Source organism: Panthera tigris, chromosome B3 (assembly GCF_018350195.1).
Source record: "Panthera tigris isolate Pti1 chromosome B3, P.tigris_Pti1_mat1.1, whole genome shotgun sequence".
NCBI lineage: Eukaryota > Metazoa > Chordata > Mammalia > Carnivora > Felidae > Panthera > Panthera tigris.
This window is the reverse complement of record NC_056665.1, coordinates 121,698,824-121,719,920: the sequence shown is the minus strand read 5'-3', so window position 1 is coordinate 121,719,920 and position 21,097 is coordinate 121,698,824. Positions and strand designations below refer to the sequence as shown.

Below are 21,097 nucleotides of genomic sequence, written 5' to 3'. Positions count from 1 at the left end.
CTTTTTCCCTAGATTTGTTCCCGATAAGGAGTTTTCTGGTTCAGACCGTAGGCAGAGAGGCCGAGAAGGACCAGTTCAGTTTGAGGAAGATCCTTTTGGTTTAGACAAGTTTTTGGAAGAAGCCAAACAGCACGGTGGCTCTAAAAGACCCTCAGACAGCAGCCGCCCCAAGGAACATGAGCATGAAGGCAAGAAGAGGAGGAAGGAGTAGATACACCGTTCTTCAAAGTGAATGAACTTTTGTCCATGACCCTAATGATGCAAGTCAGATGGGGAAACACTTTGTAAATGGCCAGGATAAAAACCAAATCTGGGTGTCAGACCCCAGCACTACTTTTTATTACGGGAGTAAGGGGGGGGGTGGTGGAAAATTCTTTGAACTATTTAGTTTTTTTAAAGAGTGGGTTGTGTTTGTGTTTCTCCTACCTTTTGGCATTTATAGAACATACTGCCCCACACATGAAATTAAGACCACTTCCTTTTGTGTGATGTTAGTACTTTGGGGATAATATTTTGTGTAAGAAGGACTGCTGATGAATACAGTTGCCCCAATCACAGTGAGTAGAAGGATGTTCACATACTAGAACTGTCCTGCCAAATGACGCCTGCCCCTCCTGAGCTCAGTTTTCACTTGGAGTGGGGAAAGCAAGCTCTTGCTTGGTGCAACTACTTGTTTCAAATAAAAACATTTAGACAAAATTTTCAATTTTGTTTACTTTATTTAATAGGTAGTAACAGTCTCAAAAATCTTTTTCCTCATCAGATGTTTGATCCCCTTGCAAAATTTTTGGTCTTTGAGCTTGAATGTGGAGCTGAGAAAAATCAAATAAGCATTGTAAGGAAAGACAGTATCTGCAAAAACATTACAACTGACTGAAAACTGCCACTTTAAGACTGCCTTTTTATTATGGAGTCAGCAGCAATAAGTCAAGAGGATGTTATTTGTTCCCTGCTCTTAAAACTAAATCGGTTTGACCCAAGGTTGCATGGTAAGTGGAAAAGCCAGGATTTCAACAACAGTCTCCCTACCTTGTAAGTAAGTTCCCACTGCTCTATGTTAAATACACCTTGCTAACCATTAAAGGGTCTTCCTGTACTACCCTCCCCAGACATTTTAGAACTGGCACTCTCCCACCACCACCATTCTTTAACCAGTATTAAGGAAACCTTAGTTACAAATCTCCCAAAGACCTTGTCATTCCATACTTTTGACCTACTGACTGATATATAGAAAGCTCACGACATTATACAGAAAAATGTTTACCTTTACTCCATCAATGATATGATTTTCTTGCTGTAGTGCATTCTGAAGTTCTTCTTCTGAAGAAAACTGAATCCAACCCATACCTCTATGAAACCCAGTCTCTTTGTCCTAAAAATTCAAAATTTAGGAAGAGATTAATCATGAACTTGAAAAACGTTTCCATGAGCTCCAAAACAAACTACCAACTTTTCATCTGCCAAAAAACAGACATTATTAAAGATGTCGAAAAACTCAGTTACCAAAGGGTTAACTGCCGTGTTAATCTTAACATTCTGCTTTTCTGATGCCACTGAGAAGTAACGTATAGGTAGTAAACTTTCTTTGTCATTCAAGATACAAACCACACTAAAATAAGGGAAATTTTAATCACATAAATACAGTACTCTAACTTCCTCATTTCTAGAAACTAAAAAATTAATTAAGCCTCAAAATCTAGGTGCATTTCTGGTAATTTTGGAGACCAATTACTCTCATCACCACTACTACATTATAATCACATACTCCCTATTCCTAATGAAAAATAGGAAAAAAGAGAAAATATATACAGTATTACCCTTATTTACCTAGCTCCAGACTTCAAGGTGCTTCCCTTTGTGCCTAGGACAAGAGTGCTTATTATCCAACCTATACATCAGCACGTGTGGAAAAGATTCTGGTGTGCTTCGAAGCACCCTGCTATTTAAAGACGAGGGGTGCCTGGGTGGCTCAGTCAGTTAAGCATCCAACTCTTGATTTTGGCTCAAGTTATGACCTCAAGGTTGTGAGATCAAGCCTGCCATTGGGCTCTGTGCTGGTCATGGAGCCCGCTTAAGATTCTCTCTCTCCCTCTGCCCCTCCCCACCCAAATAAAAAGAACAGATACAAAGATGTCTATTCACTCAGTGTACATCATCATCATCATCAATCTTGTTACAAAGTTATGTTGTGCTCCACACCACCCCCAAACCAAATTCTTAGAAGTTGCCCCCATATTTAAAAGGTGACTTTTTTTTGAGAGAGAGAAAATAGTGGGAGAGGGGGGCAGATGGAGGGAGAGACAGAATCTTAAGCAGGTTCCATGCTCAGCACAAAGCATAGGGCTCAGTCCCACGACCCTAGGATCGTGACCTGAGCTAAAATCAAGAGTCTGAGGCTCAACTGACTGAGCCACCCGGGCACTCCTAAAAGGTGACTTTTTAAGTATAAATCTAGACTGCAGGAAGTTTCTGGTAATGTCCCAGTGATTCACTCCTTACCTCAGAAAGATACAATTTCTCCTCTACCTCCTTATGACCATTGCTGTAAAAGCTTTAAAAATTTTGTGTGTCGGGGGAGCCTGGGTGGTTTAGTCAGTTAAGTGTCCAGCTCTTGATTTCAGCTCAGGTCATGATCTCCCAGTCGTGAGACTGCACACTGAATGTGGAGCCTGCTTGGGATTCTCTCTCACCTCTCTCTGCCCTTCCCCTCCTCACACACACACTCTCTCTCTCTAAATAAATAAACATTTGAAAAAAATGTTTTGGGTTTGTGTAAAACTTAAGTACTGTGTATCTAAGATAGGAACCTGGATTTCTAACTTGAGTACATGAATTTGTTTACCAGAAACTTTTTTCCTGTTACATTTTATTTAGTTTTACCAAGAATCAAAATTTTCTTTTGTTTAAATCTAAACCTGTTAACTCCAGGTCCTAACTTATTTTATTTATACTTCTAAGAGGGAAATGGGAACCAAGAAAAATGTGTTACTATTTTTGGATAAAATTTTTTAATGCTCTTCAAAAAACACAAGTTTCATACTCTGTAAAATTGTAGTTTTTAAGCTTATAGAAACATTTTCATGTCAGTAATACATGTGCCTCATTCTTTTAATCAACTGTATAAAAAACTCCATTGTATCAATGAATATTTAATCCCATTGATAAACATTTAGGTTCTTTCTGGTAATATTACTATTTTTTTTATTTAGTTTAAAGAGAGAAAGTGCAAGCAGGCGAGAGGGGCAGAGGGAGAGACAGAGAATCTTAAGCAGGCTCCATGCTCATCACGTAGCCCAATGCAATACTCGATCTCAGAACTCTGGGATCATGACCTGAGCCGAAATCAGGAGTCAGACGCTTAACCAACTGAGTACCCAGGCGCCCCTTTCCAGTTATATTAGTGAACAATGTTGCTTTGAGCATTCTTAACCACACCATTTCTGCAGAATAAATGCCTAAAAATGGAATTGCTAGATCAAAGCAAATACAAATTCTGGATTTTGATTTTACCAAACTACCCTTCAGAAATGAAGTAAACTTCTGAGCAATTTCAGTGCCAGCTTCCCTACACCCTCACTAGCACTAGATAGGAGTAATCTATTAGATCCTTGGAAAGCAACAAACATTAAGAGTTAAGAATTTAAATTTCTTTAAGTTGATATTTTACCATAGTCTTCTCAGTGTCATGAGGAAAAAAGGGGCAGTTTTAGTGAAGCACCTGTAAACTTTGTGTGTACTCACATCACACCATCAAAAATCCAGTAATTCTAGAAAGCCCACAGAAAAATACAGCCTAGAATAAAGCAAAACAAATTCATAAACTGATTTCTAAACCTTCCTTAGAAAGCAAAGGAGGGGTGCTAGGGTGGCTCAGTTCGGGGAGCATCTGACTTCGGCTCACGTCATGATCTCATAGTTCGTGGGTTCAAGCCCCACGTCAGGCTCTGTGCTAACAGCTCAGAGCCTGGAGCCCGCTTCAGATTCTGTGTCTACCTCTCTCTGTCCCTCCTCTGCGCGTGCTCTGTCTCTCTCTCTTTCAAAAGTAAACATTAAAATTTTTAAAGGAAATATAACAAATATAAAAATACTAAAAGAAAAAAGGCATTCAACTTAATAAGGATAAAGATTAAAACAGATATTCTCTACCAGTTGAAAAAAAAATTTTTTTTAATGTTTATTTATTTTTGAGAGACAGCATGAGCAGGAGAGGGGCAGAGAGAGAGGATGACAGAATTGGAAGCAGGCTCCAGACTCAGCTGTCAGCAGAGAGCCCGACATAAGGCTCAAACCTATGAACCATGAGATCATGACCTGGGCCAAAGTCAGACACTTTAACCGACTACGCCACCCAGGTGCCCCTCCACCAATTAATTTTCAGATAAAATCATCCTTTAGTATCAAGTCCTTACTATAATACTGGAGTGGGCAGAATTCAAAGATGGCCCTGTGATCTACACATGTCCCACCAAGTTACCCTCTGTATAACCCCTTCCCCTTGAGGGTGTGTGGGACCTGTGACATGCTTCTAACCAAAAGAATATGGCAAAAATGATGGGATGCCACTCCCATGACTATGTTCTAAGACAAACTTAACAGACTAGACAGAGAAACTCCTCTGCTGACTTTGAAGAAGTAAGCTGCCATGTTGGGGGAGCCTACAGACCTCCCAGGTAACAAGGAACTGCAGGTAGTCCCTACAAGCTGAAAGCCAGCAAAAAGGTAGATACCTCAGTCCGACAGTTCAAAGATGAATTCTGCCAACAACCTGAGGGATCTTGGACATCAATCTTTCCCAGTTGAGCCTCTGATGAGACCAAAGCCCCAGCTGACACCTGGCCTGCAACTATATGAGACCCTGAGCAGAGGACCCAGTAAGGCTATGCCCAGGTTCCTGATCTGCTGAAACTGTGGATAACATATGTTTGTTGTTTTGAGTCCTTACATTTGTGATAATTTGTTATGTGCAGGATAAGTTTTTTTTTTTTTTTACTTTTTAATCAGTATCACCCATAATTTTATCCATAAAGACTCTGAACAGCTTTTACTTCATTAGAAAGTCATACAAGTTGATATGTTTTGACAAAAACTCAAGAATTCGAGGATAAAATTTGAGGATCAAGGATGAAAGGATAACTTTTTTTTTTTTTCAAAGAGAATACTCACAAAAGGTATGATGCACTTTCGTATATGGCCAAACTGTGCAAAGTGTTCTCTCAGCTCACCTGTATAGGAAGAGAAAACATGTTAAAAGTAGTTCATGTATTTTGGGGTACCTGGCTGGCTTAGTCGGTAAAGCATGTGACTCTTGAAATCGGAGTTGTGAGTTCAAGCCCCACGTTGGGCACAGAGATTACTTAAAAACAAACAACAAAAAAGGAGATAATATATTTTGTATCTTTCATCCTAGATTGTAGGTAGAAACCAAAAGTGGGCCTAGAGTTCCCAAACATTTTGTGAACAGGAGCTACTTTGCATTTCCTTGAAGCCTTAAGATTTAGGAAGCAGCTATGGTACTGACTACAGATCTTCAGGTTATGATGGGGTTACAGCTGATAAACCTATTGTAAGTTGAAAATATCCTAAGTTGAAAATGCATTTAATACACCTAACCTACTGAACAGCATAGCTTAGCCTAGCCTACATCATAAAAAAGTTTTTTTGTTTATTTTTTTATTTTTGAGAGACAGAGCATGAGCAGGGGAAGAACAGAGAGAGGGAGACACAGAATCTGAAGCAGGCTCCAGGCTCTGAACTGTCAGCACAGAGCCTGGCACGGGGCTTGAACCCATGACCTGAGCCAAAGTCGGACACTTAACTGACTGAGCCACCCAGGCACCCCTAGCCTAGCCAGCTTAAACATGCTCAGAATACTTACATTAGCCTATAGTCAGGCAAAACCATCTAATGCAAAACCTATTTTATAATAAAGTGTTGAATTTCTTATGTAATTTATTGACTACTGAAAATGAAAACCAGAATGGTGGTTAAGGGCACAGAGTAAGTCTATGAGTTGTTTACCCTCGTAATCACATGGCTCACTGGGAGCTGCATCTTGCTGCTGCTGCTGCCTAGTATCGAGTATCATACTGCATATCACTAGCACAGGGAAAAAAAATCAAAATTTAAAGCAGAGTTTCTTCAGAATGTGTATCACTATTGCACCATTGTAAAGTCAAAAAATTGTAAATGAAACCACTGTAAGTCAAGAACCATTTCTATAAAGCTGCAATGTACCAGATTTGGGGAAAGTGTGTGTAGGGACACACACAGATAAATTGCTGAGTTGACTGTAGTCTTCATCCCCTGCAGAAGAGTATCTTCATCATAGTGTCAGGTGCATGGATAACAATCCTTGTGAGAAATTCACACAAAAGACAATTTAACCGTAGTGTGTTGTTTAAGCCCTTGCCTTCCATAAAGTTTACACTCAGTTAAAAAGCTGATACTTTAAAATTTGTTGAGATGACCCTGCTTACCCTTCCTGCTTTATTTCCCATTGCTGGCCCATAGTTACTCTCTAGTATAGCAAATGAAATTCTGTGTGTCCCGTGGATTTCCATCTTTGTCTATTGTTATTTCCCCTTGTTATGTCGGTAATCCTATCTCTTCCTGCCTAAATTGTAATTATCCTTCAAGATCCAAGCCAAATATATCCACTGAATATTAATTTATCGGGGATCTACTCAATACAAAACAATGTTATTATCCTGACCCAAGTCCTCAAAGATGCATAGTAATCTTAAAAATCAAAAATACATGATCTCTTCTGAACTACAGTGCTTGTACTTTCCCTGATTGATATTTCATATTACCTGGTTATTTCCCCTAGCTCATCTAAACCTCACTGCTTCAACAATTGCCTGTATCTGTTGTAAGTCTCCTCACCCTCACCACAACACCATAACTTTCCCGAGTGTTGAGTCCACTATGTCAATAGTAATTGATACACAGTAGGGCAATATTTGATGAATGAATAAATGCCTAGTAATGCTTCAGCAACCCATAGGGACTAAATTTCTGAAGAGCTCTCCCAGTTGGTCAAATCAGTTGTCAAGATCAGGACCTCAGAGACCATGTTACTGGAGAATAAACAAAATAGTGTTAAATATACACGTTTTAAACCAGGTATTGAAAGTTCTAGAAAACATTCACTTCCAAAACAAACTAGTTCTGGAAGGTAACCCTCTTCCCAAATCACCTATACCTGTTAAGGGAAAACAGCTGCAAGCACCAAGAACAATGCCCACCACAAACACTCCTTAAATATTTGCTGAATGAATGAATGAATGAACTGAGAGAGGATGTTTCAAAGTTGTATGTTACATAGACTCTTTGTAAGAGTTTTAAACCAACCCATTATGGTCTGTACACCTGCAACTGCAAGATGCTGATGAAATCCCTGGGCCTTTACACAGTTTCACGGAGCCTAAGCAAGACACTGTACTGGCTTGATCTTCACCTGCCACATATTGAGAAAGTGAGGCACAAACTGATCTATTTTCCATTCCACTACCCACACCTGGACCACAAAAACTAAGAGGTGAGTAATCCCAGTTCCATTCTTTTCTTTAAGGGAGATGACCTGATACATGAAAACCTATAAAACTGACCGTGGATTTTTAATTTTTGGTAGGCAAATATAAAAACATTTTCTCAAAACTGCAACTGACAAAAATCAATGTTGGTGAGAGATTTCAATACTGATTACTCCCAACCCTCTATCTCCAGCCTAGGTCTCTCCCCTTGAGCTTCAATTACAGTAATCATGAAAATGATTATCATTCATTGAGCACTTATGTATCTAGCACAGGTCTAAGCGGTTTACATATAAACTCATTTTAACCCAATCAAAAATCCTATGAGGAAAGTTATTACTGACTCCATTTCACAGATGAAACTGAATTACAGTAGTGAGCCCTTTTCCCAAATTACCTCCTTTTTTTGTTGCACAAGTATTAAATGGCCGAGGTGGAATTCTAACCTGCGCAGTATGTTTAAAAGGGCACTTCTCAATCTCTACACAATCTTCTCTGTCCACTTGCTGACGGAGACCTCACAGGTTTTTCTCAAACTCAACACATTTAACCTTTAACTCCTCTTCTGTAAACCTGCTGCTTCCACATCCTAACCACGATATTCACCAACGCTAAAAACCTGGAAGTTGTTCTTCCTTTTCCGTCATTCCGTACTCTTTCCCATTCAAACCATCGCGAAAAGCCGTTGATTTTGTTCTGTTAACATAGGTGGATCTGACCCGCTTTTCTACAACTACACTATTTCAGGTCCTCTTCTTAGGACTAAATTACTGAAACTGCCTTTTAGTTCGTCTCCCTGCCTTCAACCTTACCAGTTTGAATCCATCCTCCATACCGCAATCAAAATAGTCCCTTCTAAATCGTACATCTTAACGTTTGCAAGTAACGAACTGCCACCAAATCACTCCCGCAGGCAGGAAACCCTAAATACATGCCGCAAAAGCTCAAGACGCATCCCCAATTAGTTGCAAAAAAAAAAAAAAAAAAAAAAAAAAAAAAAAAAAAAAATTCTGCTCACTGGCTTGCTCAGGAGCAACAGCTCTTAATCCAGCTACCACGCTGATTCCAGCGCTCCGCCAAAAGCAGTGCTTTTGAGGATCGCTTGAGCCTCAAACTTCCACCCCTAATACGTCTCCATCACTCACTCGAGGCTGCGGTCCAGGGAATTTTTCTGACGAAAGCCACCGGCCGGCTAGCACTAGTACGCAGCGCCATAGCGCCCCTCACCGCTGAAGCCGCCATCTTTAGATTAAGGACCTCTGTGACCAGTGGTCACGACCCCGGAAGAACCTGCCGGATCCGGAGCACGGCACTCTGCTTCCGGGTCAGAAGAGGCCGGGCAACGAGATGGGGAAGATGGCGGCGGCCGTGGGCTCCGTAGCGACGTTGGCGGCCGAGCCAGGGGAGGACGCCTTTCGGAAGCTTTTCCGCTTCTACCGGCAGAGCCGCCCCGGTTCCGCAGACCTGGGAGCGGTCATTGACTTCTCGGCGGCCCATACAGCCCGCGGCACGGGGCCTGATGCCCGCAAGGTACGGACAGAGGAGCGGCGCGCATCACCGGTCGCCTCACCTCGCTTTTTTGAGGGTCTTCACAGCTCTCCTCATCTCTTTTCGCTGAGTGTTATTGAGTAATCCCCGGCCTCGGTGGGCGCGGAGTTGAATTGTCCATGAAGAGTGACACTTTGGCGGTGAATAGCTGTGCTGCCGGGTTACTCCACGCGGCCTTTCCTGGCTGCGGCCTCAGAGAATGCCTGGGAATTGGTGTTCATTCCTAACGTTAACTGTTCGTTTACATCTCTACTTCAGTTTGTGTAAAAGCCCATAAACCGTGTTCTTACACGGTAGGGAAGCGCTTTGCAGCTTGAAAAAAACAACCACCCGAATATCCCCACCACTGAGAGGGATCGATTTTGTTAAGCCGTCGTCCATAAAATAGGTCCCTGTCGTCTCCGGACCTCTCAGAAAAAGGGCATTGAAAGATTGAGATCATCTCTCCACGTTTGAAAGGAAAGGGCAAATGGATTCAAGCACTATGCATTATTTCTACCTTTCCCCATGTTAAGTAGGAAAAGTAACATAAAGGGGGACACAGGGAAAATCACAGTTATAGTATATAGTATGCATAATTTCTTTATAATCGCTGTTAACACTGAGGATCCCTGATCCCTTAATTTGCCCTTGGTGTTGTCCACAGATGGCTGGATGGAGCATTCCCTCTAAGCTTAATAATAGTTCTCAGTAAAACTGGAATGCTGTAGTAACACCATACTTATCTAGAACTTTTTAGGAACTTCATTCGTTAGCAAAAATGGTCTTAGAGTTGTCGAAATAACATACAGAAAGTCTGAACTCTGAGAATAATGTACATGGGACAGACCCTCATTCAGCTCCTTTTGCCTGTATTTTGCTGCAGTATTTAAATACTTTTAGAATATAAGCCACCTGAGAAGAGGACATTGTGTCTAGCACACTATCTGAAACAGTAAGCATTCAATAAATACACTATCCATTGAATACATAAAAACATCAGTATTTAGTTTCCCAGTTCAAAACAGATTGAAAGTCGCAAATTGGAAAAGAAAGTTGCTCTGAGAGCAACTGATGAGCAGTGGAGAAAGTGACAGCTAATAGGCAAGGGGAAAAGCAGAACTTTTTTTTAAACTTCGAGGTTTGGTTTAGCTTAGCATGGAGAATAGGTCCACAAACTTACTTCAACTATGGGAGTGTTGCTGAATTACAGTACATTACTAAATATGGTCTATTTAAGAAATCATTACAAAATGTTTAAAATAAAAACATTCAGTACCTGGAAAAATTCGCTGGTTAAGACTCTCAGAGTTCCAGGTAGCCATTTTATTACAGAAACTGGTATTACACCAGCCACTTGTTGGTATTTTTTTCTGGAAATCTCTACACTTGGTGAAATTAATAGGATGAGAGATCCTGTCTTTTTGGAAGAGAACATTTGATGTATTCTAAGGCAAGCAAGATCCTAAGTTTATTAGTGGAAGAATAAAGGTTTTTGTTTTGTAAATGTCCTTTAGTGACTGCATGTTGGATCCCTTAACCAATTTAATAAGGCATCTCTAAGATACTCTTATATGCAAAGAAAACTTCATGAGGCCCTGAAAAACTTAATTTCAAAGTAATTCACAAAGGCAAAAGCTCTGAGTTTCATTTTGAAGTTTCATCTAAAAAAGAATAAATATCGTACTTTCAGCAAACAGGGTTTCCAGTGTTTCACTGAAATGTTCATTCTGTCTGGTGAGAGCACTCTCTCCATTCTCTTATCCTCTCCTGCCTGATGTTCCTCATTGGTCTGTTTAAGCACCAGCTGTATATAAGTGCCTCAAAAGCATTGATAGCCTGAACTGAGATGGGCAGCATTTTGACTAAGGGTATTTCAGTACACCAAACACCTTTCATGAAGAAATCACCAAAGTGTGGCGTCATACAAAAAGGTAGTCTTGAAGGCCAAAATCAGCCTCCTCCTCATTTCTGCTTGATTTTATATTACTTTCTAGTGTTTGTTAGTATATAGATGAGAAAACTAAGGCTCTAAGAAGTGACTCATCGAAGTCTTGCATCAAGTAAGTGGTAGAACTAAGTTTAGGAGCCCAAACTTAAGACTCTGAATTTTGTCTCATACCGGAAATAACTTTAGAAATTTGAGATTCTCAGAGCTGACCTGCAAAGTAGCTTTAGCCCTCCAACTTCTGTTTCCTTCCTGTCAGGTGATCAGATCTCAGCTGAGTGTGTCTTCAGTCAGTGACCATGATGCACATAGAGCAGGACTTCAGCCAGTAAGCAAGTGGCAAGCCTACGGACTCCAAGGCTATCCTGGTGAGTGCAGCAGACCCCAAAAGATAAGATCATGTAATCATTTGTCTAATTTCAGAGCTGTGAAGAGAGTGGGGAAGAGTTGTAAGCAAGTATGCAAAGAGTGAAAATAAACACGGAAATATTTCACTCTCAAACCCCCTTTAAATTGTCTCATCTAAAATTTCTGTTTATTTAACATTCCTGCAGGATAGAACAGGGTTCAGTAGTGCCTACCTTACAATGCAGGAAATGACACCAGGTACAAATCAAAAATAAGGATGTTTACTCTAGGCTCCCTGCCACAACTCCAAGCACCTACTCTGGGAGAAGAACTGCTTTGAATGATAGATTAATTCATAGTGGTCATTCTAGTCACAAAGTGACTATGTTCTCATATGGCCAAAAAAACAAAACAAAACAAAAAACTTAAAATTTATTGCTGTCCTTAAGGCTGAGCTTTTGAAAAAAGTGTTACAGTTAATGAGATCAAAAGCCCTAATAGACTAAATAATCTAGCATTTTTTTTTTAATTTTTTTTTTTAACGTTTATTTATTTTTGAGACAGAGAGAGACAGAGCATGAACGGGTGAAGGTCAGAGAGAGAGGGAGACACAGAATCAGAAGCAGGCTCCAGGCTCTGAGCCATCAGCACAGAGCCTGACACGAGGCTCGAACTCACGGACCGCGAGATCATGACCCGAGCTGAAGTCGGCCGCTTAACCGACTGAGCCACCCAGGCGCCCCAATAATCTAGCATTTTGAACTTCAGTAATGTTGGGTAGCTCACTTTACAGATAATGAAATTAAGATGATAATGAAGAATGGGTAATGTTTTCATTGTTATTTTTTGAGTAAACTATTCCCAACATGGGGCTTGAACTCACAACTGCAAGCTCAAGAGTCACATGCTCTACTGCTTGAGCCAGCCAGACACCTTTAATCTTTTTGTTAAGGATCATGGGGACATTGTAGTTGAATGATTATGAACTATTTAGAAATTACAGAAATGCCTTATTTGGCCAAATATATTTTACCTGGCATTCTTTTTCTTGGAGAGGACATAAAGTTAACATTGTATCTGTGATTTCAAATATGGATTAACAGCAAGAAAAAATCCTAAAAAGAAATACTAATTTTCATTGTACCACGGGCCAGATCTGTGTTACAGCTCTTACTACATTGTGATCACTGATGTATTGGTTAATAACATAGGACAGTATAACAGCTTCAATACTTCCTTTAAAAGACCTCATGCACTTTAGTTATGTGTAAGAGAAGAAACAAGGGGCTCCTGGGTGGCTCAGTTGAGCATCCAACTCTTGATTTCAGCTCAGGTAATGGGATCGAGCTCCATGTCAGGCTCTGTGCTGAGCATGGATCCTGCTTAAGATTGTTTTTGTCCCTCTGTCCCTCCCCTGCTTGTGTGTGCATGCTCGTGTGCTCTCTCTCTCTTTCTCTCTCTATCAAAAATAAAAGAATAATAATAATAAATGAATGAATGAATGAATGTCAAATGATGGCTTTATGTGCAGAAGCACGGCTCTCCATGAGTTTGAGTAAATGAGAGCATGCATCACCAGCAGTCTTTTATGTACTTTTCTTGAAGGCTGCCTTTTACCTTTCAAGGTTACCTCCTGTTTTCAAGGCTGTGTTTCTCTGTTGCTATGCCTTTTTCCCTTAACAAAACGGGAACAAAAAGTTTGTTCAGACTACAAAGTTACCAACCCCACTCTCATTTTCTGCTGTCCAAATGGGTATACTTGATTTTGAGGTTTTCTAGGATTTCACATTTAAGCCACATTTTGTGAGTTGGTACCTCATTATGTCCTTAGAGACTTTATCTTCCCTGCCATTGTAAGCTGCATTTAATAGAAGTGTAATGTCCAGAACATGGGAGATGACAGTGTCTTCTTATTCAGGCTTGATCAGAAGGATTGTGTTTACTTCTGGATTCTGCTTGTTATAAAGGAACCCGAGCAACCACAACCTGTCCTTACAAGAATGAGCGGGAGGGTCATGAGTTTGAAGATTGAGTCTGGGGAAGAGTAAACCTGAGAGGGAACCTGACAGCATCCAACATTTGAAAGGTTGCCATACACACAAAGGGCTGGTTAAGGCCTAGGTTCTGACATGAGGCTACCTGGCTTCATGTTGTGGCTCTAATCATCCAATATGACCTTGGGCAAGTTTCTTAATCTCTCTTGGCCTCATTTTCCTGGTATGCAAAATGTATGAAAAAAACATACCAGCTTTGTAAGGTTATTATGAAGATTAAATGTGAGTACATGTAAAGTACTTTGATCCATGCCTGGCACACAGGAAATGAGCATTAAATGTTAGCCTTAAAGCTAGAGGTATTTTTGAAGAAGAATAAGAAACTAATTTGGGGTTGCTCTGTGAGTCCGAACCTAAGATCAATGTGTGAAAATTAAAAGGCAAAGTTTAATTCATTAAAGGAAATCAACAGTTGTCTAGAGTGGACTGCCTAAAGAGGTCTTTATTTTCCTGTCACTAAGTCAGAGATATTCTTCCTTTGATATTTTGGGGAATGTTATAATCAATGCTGATAGATGGTAGGTTGTTGGGGTATTTTTCATATTTTTTTCCTCAAAATATTGACAATCCCCTGTCACCTCTGAAATTATTTGGAGAATTTTGCCTGTATGTGAAATGCAAAAGTGGTTTCCACGTTCAGAAGCAAATGTTCTCACTCCTGTCCTCCAATTTTAGAGGAGGAAAAGCTCCTCCCATTCAAAGCCAGTCCCTTCACCTCTCTTTCTTTTTTTGGGGGGGGGGGGGGGAGGGAGGGCTTATCAAAAGATCCCACTTTCTTTTACCTCTTCCAGCTTTCAAAACCTTGCTCTGCTCTTTTCCTCTTTTTGTGTTCAACCAGTTCCTCTTTGCTGGTTCTTTCCTCATAATCTGTAAGCATGCTTAGGTCTTTCCAAACCCTAAAAACCATAAATTTTCCCCTTAAATTCTTCATTCCTCTGTGACTCTCCTCAGCCTTTGTTCCCTTAATAGCCGGGCTTCTGCAGGGCATTCGTTGTCTGCATCACTGTCTCTGCTGTCCTGTCTCCAGGGGTTTCAGAAAGTACATAGTATGTGTTTGTTGAATGTTCAATGAATGGATCCTTACCGTGCATTGGATTCCTGTTCATTATTGTTACTCCTCGTTTATCCAGGAGAAAAACGACATTAGATTACTTTCAAGGTCACAGAAGATCCTTTCAGCACAGGTGATCCTTTCAGCACATGGTATCCTGCCATGTGAGCAGATGTATATATCATCTTTCTTCGCTGTTCTGTCAGATTTCAATTGGGAGGCAGAAATCACACCAATTATTTTAACTGAGAATTTAACATAACCGTTGTTAGCCAGATATTAGAAAACAAAAAAGGCCAAGGTGGAACACTGAGATACCACAAAGGCCGCTGTTGCCGAAAGGGATTACCACCTCTGTAAGTGATAAATGCCTGGTGCATTTGAGGAGTGACTTTTGGCATTTTCAATTCTAAGGTTTGCTTAGGGGTAACATGGTTGATAGGTGTGGAATATTTGTTTCTCTTAAGAATTTGTTTCTCTCCCCACTTTCTCTAAAATTGGAGGATAGAAAGGAGAACATTTGCTTATACATGTGGAAGCCACGAAGCATGAGCAAAGGGTATGGGGCATAAATAATACAGTAATGGGTATAAGGATGTCAACAAAAATAAATTATCTAAATATAACTGATGGAGAATTTTCTCCTCTCCTTCTTTCCCCACCCATCTTTTGTGTAGGATTTATTTTTATCCCAAACCCCTTCCTCCCAGGTTACCAGTGGCACTGGGTGAAGCAGTGTCTTAAGTTATATTCCCAGAAACCTAATGTGTGTAACCTGGACAAACACATGACTAAAGAAGAGACCCAAGACCTCTGGGAACAGAGCAAAGAGTTTCTGAGGTAAGTGTTCGTATTCAGCTCAGGTCACTGCACATCTTTATAGGAACTACTCCAGAACAATTCAGTGAATGTGACTGACGTGTTTTCCCCTCGTTCCCATGCAAATATGGCACAATTATTTTCTTTCCCCTGGGAACATTTGGACAGACACTTTGACAGTTATATTAAACTGAGATCTGTTTTAGGTTCATCATTTATTTTTCTCTCTCAAAAATAAATAAACATAAAAAAAAAAGATTTGCTTATAACTTGTATCTCAAGTTCATCCTCCTTACTCATCAGCTGGTCCATTTTCATTCAGCTTCAGCCCTTTTTCTGCTTAAAGTGAGTTCCAGGGTCACCTTGCCGCTTCATTTCATAGAGCATGTGACTCTTAATCTCAGGATTGTAAGTTTGAGCCCAGCATTGGGTGTAGAAATTACTTAAAAAAATAAAATCTTTTTTAAAAAAATAAAGTGAGTTCCTTTGAAGATTTGTGATATTCTGAAAAAATTAACACTAAAAGTTATTGGTTTCCACTCTCCTAGATGAAGTCACTGCTACTAGCAGTTTTATGATGGATTAGTTATTCCTCTTGAGAACTAACATTTGCACCTTAATGTAGTATCACCATTTATTCATTCACAGTTTTTTTATTTTAAAGTAATCTCTATACCCAGCATGGGCCTCGAACTCATGACCCTGAGATCAAGAGTCACATGCTCTATTGGCTGAGCCAGCCAGACATCCTATCATACCACAAATTCTTATTGAGGGTTAGTTGTATACCAGACATGAGGCTAAGCATTGGAGATACAAAGATACATAGGACAGTGTCCTTGTACTCAAGAATGCATAGTCTATGGCAGCAACTCAGTGTCAACAGGAATAATTATAAGGAAGCTTAGAAAGTATTATGATAGGTGTTTAGAAAAATACTGTGGGGGGCCAGAGGAAGAAATAATTCCTCTAGGCAAGAAAGAGATGTCAAAGAAGAAAAAATTATTACTATTTTTTAAAATTTTTTCTTGTAACGTTTATTTATTTTTGAGAGTTACAGGGCGTGAGCAGGGGAGGGGCAGAGAGAGAGGGAGACACAGAATCTGAAGCAGGCCCCAGGCTCTGATCTGTCAGCACAGAGTCCAGTGCAGGGCTCAAACCCACAAACCATGAGATCGTGACCTGAGCCAAAGTTGGACACTTAAACGAGCCACCCAGGTGCCCTGAAAAAATCATATTTTAATTGGGTCTTTTATCCTCTTTTTTCTCTGTTGATTTGAACTGGGTCTTCAAAAATGATTAGGAGTTTGCCCGTCAGAAGAGCAGAAAAGCTGTTTGGGGTAGAGAAAGCAGCCTAAGCAAAGAGGGAATATTCAAGGCAGAATAAGTTCTGTGAAATAGTAGTACAGGATGTGGGAGTACAGTTCATGTATTGATTCAACAAATACCTATTGGATTTCTACTGTGTGTCAGATACTGTGCTTGGGTGTTAGAGATTCAAAGACAAGACACAATTCCTGCTTTCAAGGAATTTGTAAGTTAGCTGATGGCAGAGACATAAAATAAACAGGTACAGAGATATAGTTTATAAGATATGGAAATAGCCATTCAGGTGGCTAGACTGGAGGTAGTTTATAAAAGGTGCTTCCTGGAGGTCATGGATAGAATTGGCAAAAGATGAAGCAGAAAAATTAAGGGCCAGATTGTAAAGGGTGCAGTTCTAGAGTCTGATCACCTGGGTTCACATCCCAGCTCTGCGACTTGAACTAGGTGTGTAAACTTGAGCAAGTTTCTTAACCTTTCTATGCCTTATGGTAGTCCTTTCCTCATTTAATAGCATGAGGATTAAACAAGAGAATTGTGAGAAATGTTTAGAACAGCCCATTAAAACCATTACACTGGTTTTGTGTGTTGTTTGGACTTAGGGTCACTAATAGTGCAGCTTTCAGAAATTGTCATGTTGCTTCTAATAGGGGAAATAAGATTTCCTTAAGTTGAAAGGGGAAAGGAAAACTAAAATTCATTGGTTTTCCTTTAACATCTTCTTGGTCTGCAGGCTATGGTAAAGTCAGGAGCAGTGGGAAAAACCGTCTTAAAGCTTTTAATGGTATCTTGTTTAGAATTGAGAGTAAACTAAAGGAAGATCATGGTTAGAGTTTGCTGCTAAACCAGCCTGTGTTTTCAAGTAATTGATTTTTCTTTCTTCAGACAAATGACTGCAGAAATCCCAATGTCATCTTCTAAGATAGTTTAGATGAACCTCTTTAATAAATCATCCAGTAAACAATGGTGAGATTTTTTTTTCTACTAATTAGCTACTAATTAATTCTCTAGTAAATTAGCAAAAATTTAAAATGTGGTGGTCCTGTCTTCTGTTGTCATGGGTTGGAAGAAATTGATAGTCTCAGACATTGCTGGTGGTTGAAAATCAGGACGCTAGTTCTCCTTCTGTCATTATGTGATGTGTTTCAGCTTCCTCTTCTGGGAAACAAAGGAATTAGATTGGAGAAGCCATTTCAGGTGGTTGGATTATAGTCACCTAGACAGTACATGCCAGCTTCCCCTGCTTTCCCAGAGCATATGAGAAAGGGAGAGGGTCTGTCATACAAGATTTCCCTAGAGATTTGGACTTTTGACCATAACATCCACATTGAGAACCACTGAACTAGAGGATCTCTAAGGATCCTTTCCATTTTAATCTTCTAGTTTCTGTGGTCAAGGAAGAAGAAACTTTTTAAGTAGGAAATGAAGAAGAAATACTTGAACTTAGAGGGAAAAATAGATCTGTTCACAAAATTAGGGCACCTCAATTCTGTGTTTTGTTCAGAGTTTATTGTGCGTGAATAGCTAGAGATTCTTGCACAAGATTATAATAGGTATAAGCATCTTCATTGCAGCATTGTTCATAACAGGAAAAAATGAGAAATAACCTAAGTTTCTCTCAGCAAGAGATCAGTTAATCAAGTATGACATACCTAGCAGTACAACGCAGCCACTATGCAGCCACTCAGAGATCTTAAATCTGACCCTATAGTAAATATAGTAGGGCTACAGTCATAATAAATAAAATCATTTTTCAGCATCTGCATCACAGCCACCTTAGTCTGAGCCACCATCATTTACTGCAGCAGCCTCCTAACCTGTCGCCCTGTGTCTGTTTTCATGCCTCTTCAGTCTGTTTTCTTTTTTCTTTTAGAGAGAGTGGGAGCAAGGGAGGAGGGCAGCAGGAGAGGGAGAGAGATCTTAAGCAGGCCCCACGCCCAGTGCAGAGCCCGACCTGGGGCTCAATCCCATGACCCCGGGATCATGACCTGAGCTAAAATCAAAGGTCAGATACTTAACCGAATGAGCCACCCAGGAGCCCCTTCCATCTGTTTTCTAATTAGTATAGAAATCACATCACTTCTCTTATAGTTTCTGATCTCCAGTACTGCAGTTCACCTTTGATACAACCATCCAGAGTCGACAAGGATGTCACAGGTTGAGGGCATGGTCTCCAAGCAAATCACCCTCACTTCAGACCGTAGCCACAAGTTTGAGAGATTCCGCAGGCTACCCACACATCTGACCAACTGGTTACAAATTCAGGGAAGTTCCCATAACCCTCTCAGGTTCATAACTCACTAGAATGACTCACAGAATTCAAGAAAGCATTATACTTAGGAATTTAGTTTATTATAAAGGATACAAATCAGGATCATCCAATGAATCAACATGTAGGGCAGTGTCTGGGAGGGTTCTGAATGCAGAACTTCCATGTCCTCTTTCCATGGACTCCGGATGTGTCACCCTCCTAGGAAGCTCTCCCAAACCTAGCATTCAGTTTTTTGTTGGAGTTTCACTACTTAGGCACGACTGAATTATTAGCCCTATGGTTTAACTCAGTCTCTAGCCCCCTACTCAGCCCCTTGGGTTTATTTAGCTAATACCACTTGACTAAAAGTCTCAACCCCTCTAATCACATAGTTGGTTTTCGTAGCCTCATAAGCTCATATCCTGAGTCATCACTTCAGCGTTAACTTAGCTGTGGTCCTAGGGCCCACTGTGAATAACAAAGATACTCCTTTTCCTCCTGGAAATTCCAGGAATTTTTTTTTTTTTTTTTTTAATGTTTATTTATTTTTTTTGAGACAGAGAGAGACAGAGCATGAACGGGGGAGGGGCAGAGAGAGAGGGAGACACAGAATCTGAAGCAGGCTCCAGGCTCTGAGCTGTCAGCACAGAGCCTGACGCGGGGCTCGAACCCATGAACCGTGAGATCATGACCTGAGCCGAAGCCGGACGCTTAACCGACTGAGCCACCCAGGCGCCCCCAGGAATTTTTTTTTTAAGTTTTCGTTTATTTATTTTGGCAAAGTTAGCACGCAAGCAAGGTGGGGGCGGGGAGGGGGGAATCCCAAGCAGGTTCCAAACTGTCAGTGCAGAGCCTGGTGCAGGGCTTGAACTCAAGAACTGTGAGCTCATGACCTAAGCTGAAATCAAGAGTCAGACACTTAACTGACTGAGCCACCCAGGCACCCCTGGAAACGCCAGTGATTTAAAAGCTCTCTCCCAAGAACCAGGAACAAAGGCCAGTGAAAATTTGTTGTTAATGCAACTCCATTATATTTAGAATAAAATCAGAAGTCTTTACCATGGTCTACAAGGCCTTGGTGATCCAGCCACCAGCCACCTCTCCAACCTACTCTCCTACCATTCCTTTTCATTTATTGTCCTCCAGCTGTAGTGGCGTCCATGCTGTTTCCTTAAACACATGAGAAATGCTCAGATTCATTGTGTAAGCTGTTCCGTCTACCTGGAAAGCTCTTCCCTTAGGTAACCAATGACTTCCTTCCTTTAGGTCTTTGGATCTCATCATCTTATAAGAGATGATTTCCTTATCAAGTTAAAAATAGTACCCCATTTTCCCTCACTCTTTATCTTCTTGCCTTCTGTTTGTTTTCTTCAGTGCATGTAATTGCCAATAAGTATTTGTGGAATTAGTGGATCCTTTCTTACACCGTTTGAATTTTGTGAATATATTATCTATTCAAAAATAACTTTAAAGAATAAGACAAGGGGAAGTACTGACGTTGCTTTATTCCTTAAGTTAGCTTTTGAAATACTTTGCACCTGTTTTTGTATATGTGAAAGTTTTTTCCATTAATGTCCTCAGTGTGGAAGCAGAATTAATCCCTTCTCCTTTTCTACTCCTTTAAAACTTTGTGGTGCTATTTATTATAAACATTTATTAGAGTGAATCCAGTCATCAAGCACTTCTCTCCACTACCTGCCGTGGCCCTTCCCCCGCCCCAGATTTTGAAAAGTTTGTAACCTTGATACCAACCACGGTTCTTTATATATTTTAGAAGATGTTCTTTAAATATTATTTTAACTAAGTTGATATTCTCTCAGTTAGCCTGATAAAAACATGCTGAATTTGAGAAGGATCAATTGAAGATTGTATAGTATCTTCCCACTTTATTTTCATTAATTTGTTAACTTATCTACTTGTGTTTTTGGAAATATTTGATGCTAGGACAGATACGGAGATTAAAATTCACTCCCTGCCTTTGAGGAAGGGACTAATTAAAGAAGGAGTTCAAGTACTTACATACAGAATTTATAGATGAATAAGCCATGTAAGTGAGTTGAGGAAGTTGCTGTGGGGGCACAGTAGAGGGAGAGACTGAAACTAGAAAACAGTTTCCCTGAAGAAGAAGGGAGGTTAAAGTGTGTGCAAGTCAGAAAAATCTGCTGTACAGAGAGTAGAGTAGAAGAGGAGAGAGAACATGACAGTAGAGAAAAGTGTATGGCCAAAGGCACAGCCATGAAA

The 21,097-nt window shown here is 40.3% G+C and overlaps 3 protein-coding genes across 5 annotated transcripts in view; 2 read left to right on the top strand and 1 right to left on the bottom strand.

Moving 5' to 3' along the window:
• SNW1 (SNW domain containing 1) overlaps positions 1-699 on the top strand; it is a 32,866-nt gene extending 32,167 nt beyond the window's left edge. Inside the window, exon 14 of the mRNA XM_007095008.3 lies at positions 13-699. Within this exon, the coding sequence (XP_007095070.1) occupies positions 13-211 (199 nt within the window). The 3' untranslated portion in view covers positions 212-699. The remainder of the gene's footprint in view (positions 1-12) is intronic.
• LOC102965750 (SRA stem-loop interacting RNA binding protein) lies at positions 700-8,809 on the bottom strand. Its single transcript, XM_007095006.2, has 4 exons — positions 8,681-8,809; positions 5,164-5,222; positions 1,265-1,372; positions 700-812 (listed from the first exon to the last, which is right to left on the bottom strand). Exons 1-4 carry the CDS (start codon positions 8,775-8,777, stop codon positions 741-743), a joined length of 336 nt encoding a protein of 111 aa, XP_007095068.1. The 5' UTR covers positions 8,778-8,809; the 3' UTR covers positions 700-740.
• Positions 8,810-8,877: 68 nt separating this feature from the next.
• The window catches only part of ALKBH1 (alkB homolog 1, histone H2A dioxygenase), a 28,240-nt gene continuing 16,020 nt past the window's right edge, over positions 8,878-21,097 (top strand). For 2 of the 3 annotated variants that reach the window (XM_007095009.3, XM_042990243.1), the window contains exons 1-3: positions 8,878-9,065; positions 11,270-11,378; positions 15,141-15,303. In XM_007095009.3, the coding sequence (XP_007095071.1) occupies positions 8,883-9,065; positions 11,270-11,378; positions 15,141-15,303 (455 nt within the window). In that variant the 5' untranslated portion in view covers positions 8,878-8,882. The remainder of the gene's footprint in view (positions 9,066-11,269; positions 11,379-15,140; positions 15,304-21,097) is intronic. The other variant, XM_007095010.3, reaches the window with a different exon arrangement.

What these genes read in the sequence shown, in the direction of transcription:
- LOC102965750 (XM_007095006.2), bottom strand. Translation starts at nt 8,777, where the DNA reads ATGGCGGCTTCAGCGGTGAGGGGCGCTATGGCGCTGCGTACTAGTGCT. An exon ending in TCCCTGGACCGCAGCCTCGA is followed by an intron (nt 5,223 to 8,680) that starts GTGAGTGATGGA and finishes CTTCCTATACAG; the next exon opens with GTGAGCTGAGAGAACACTTT. An exon ending in ATATCATTGATGGAGTAAAG is followed by an intron (nt 813 to 1,264) that starts GTAAACATTTTT and finishes GATTTTTCTCAG; the next exon opens with CTCCACATTCAAGCTCAAAG.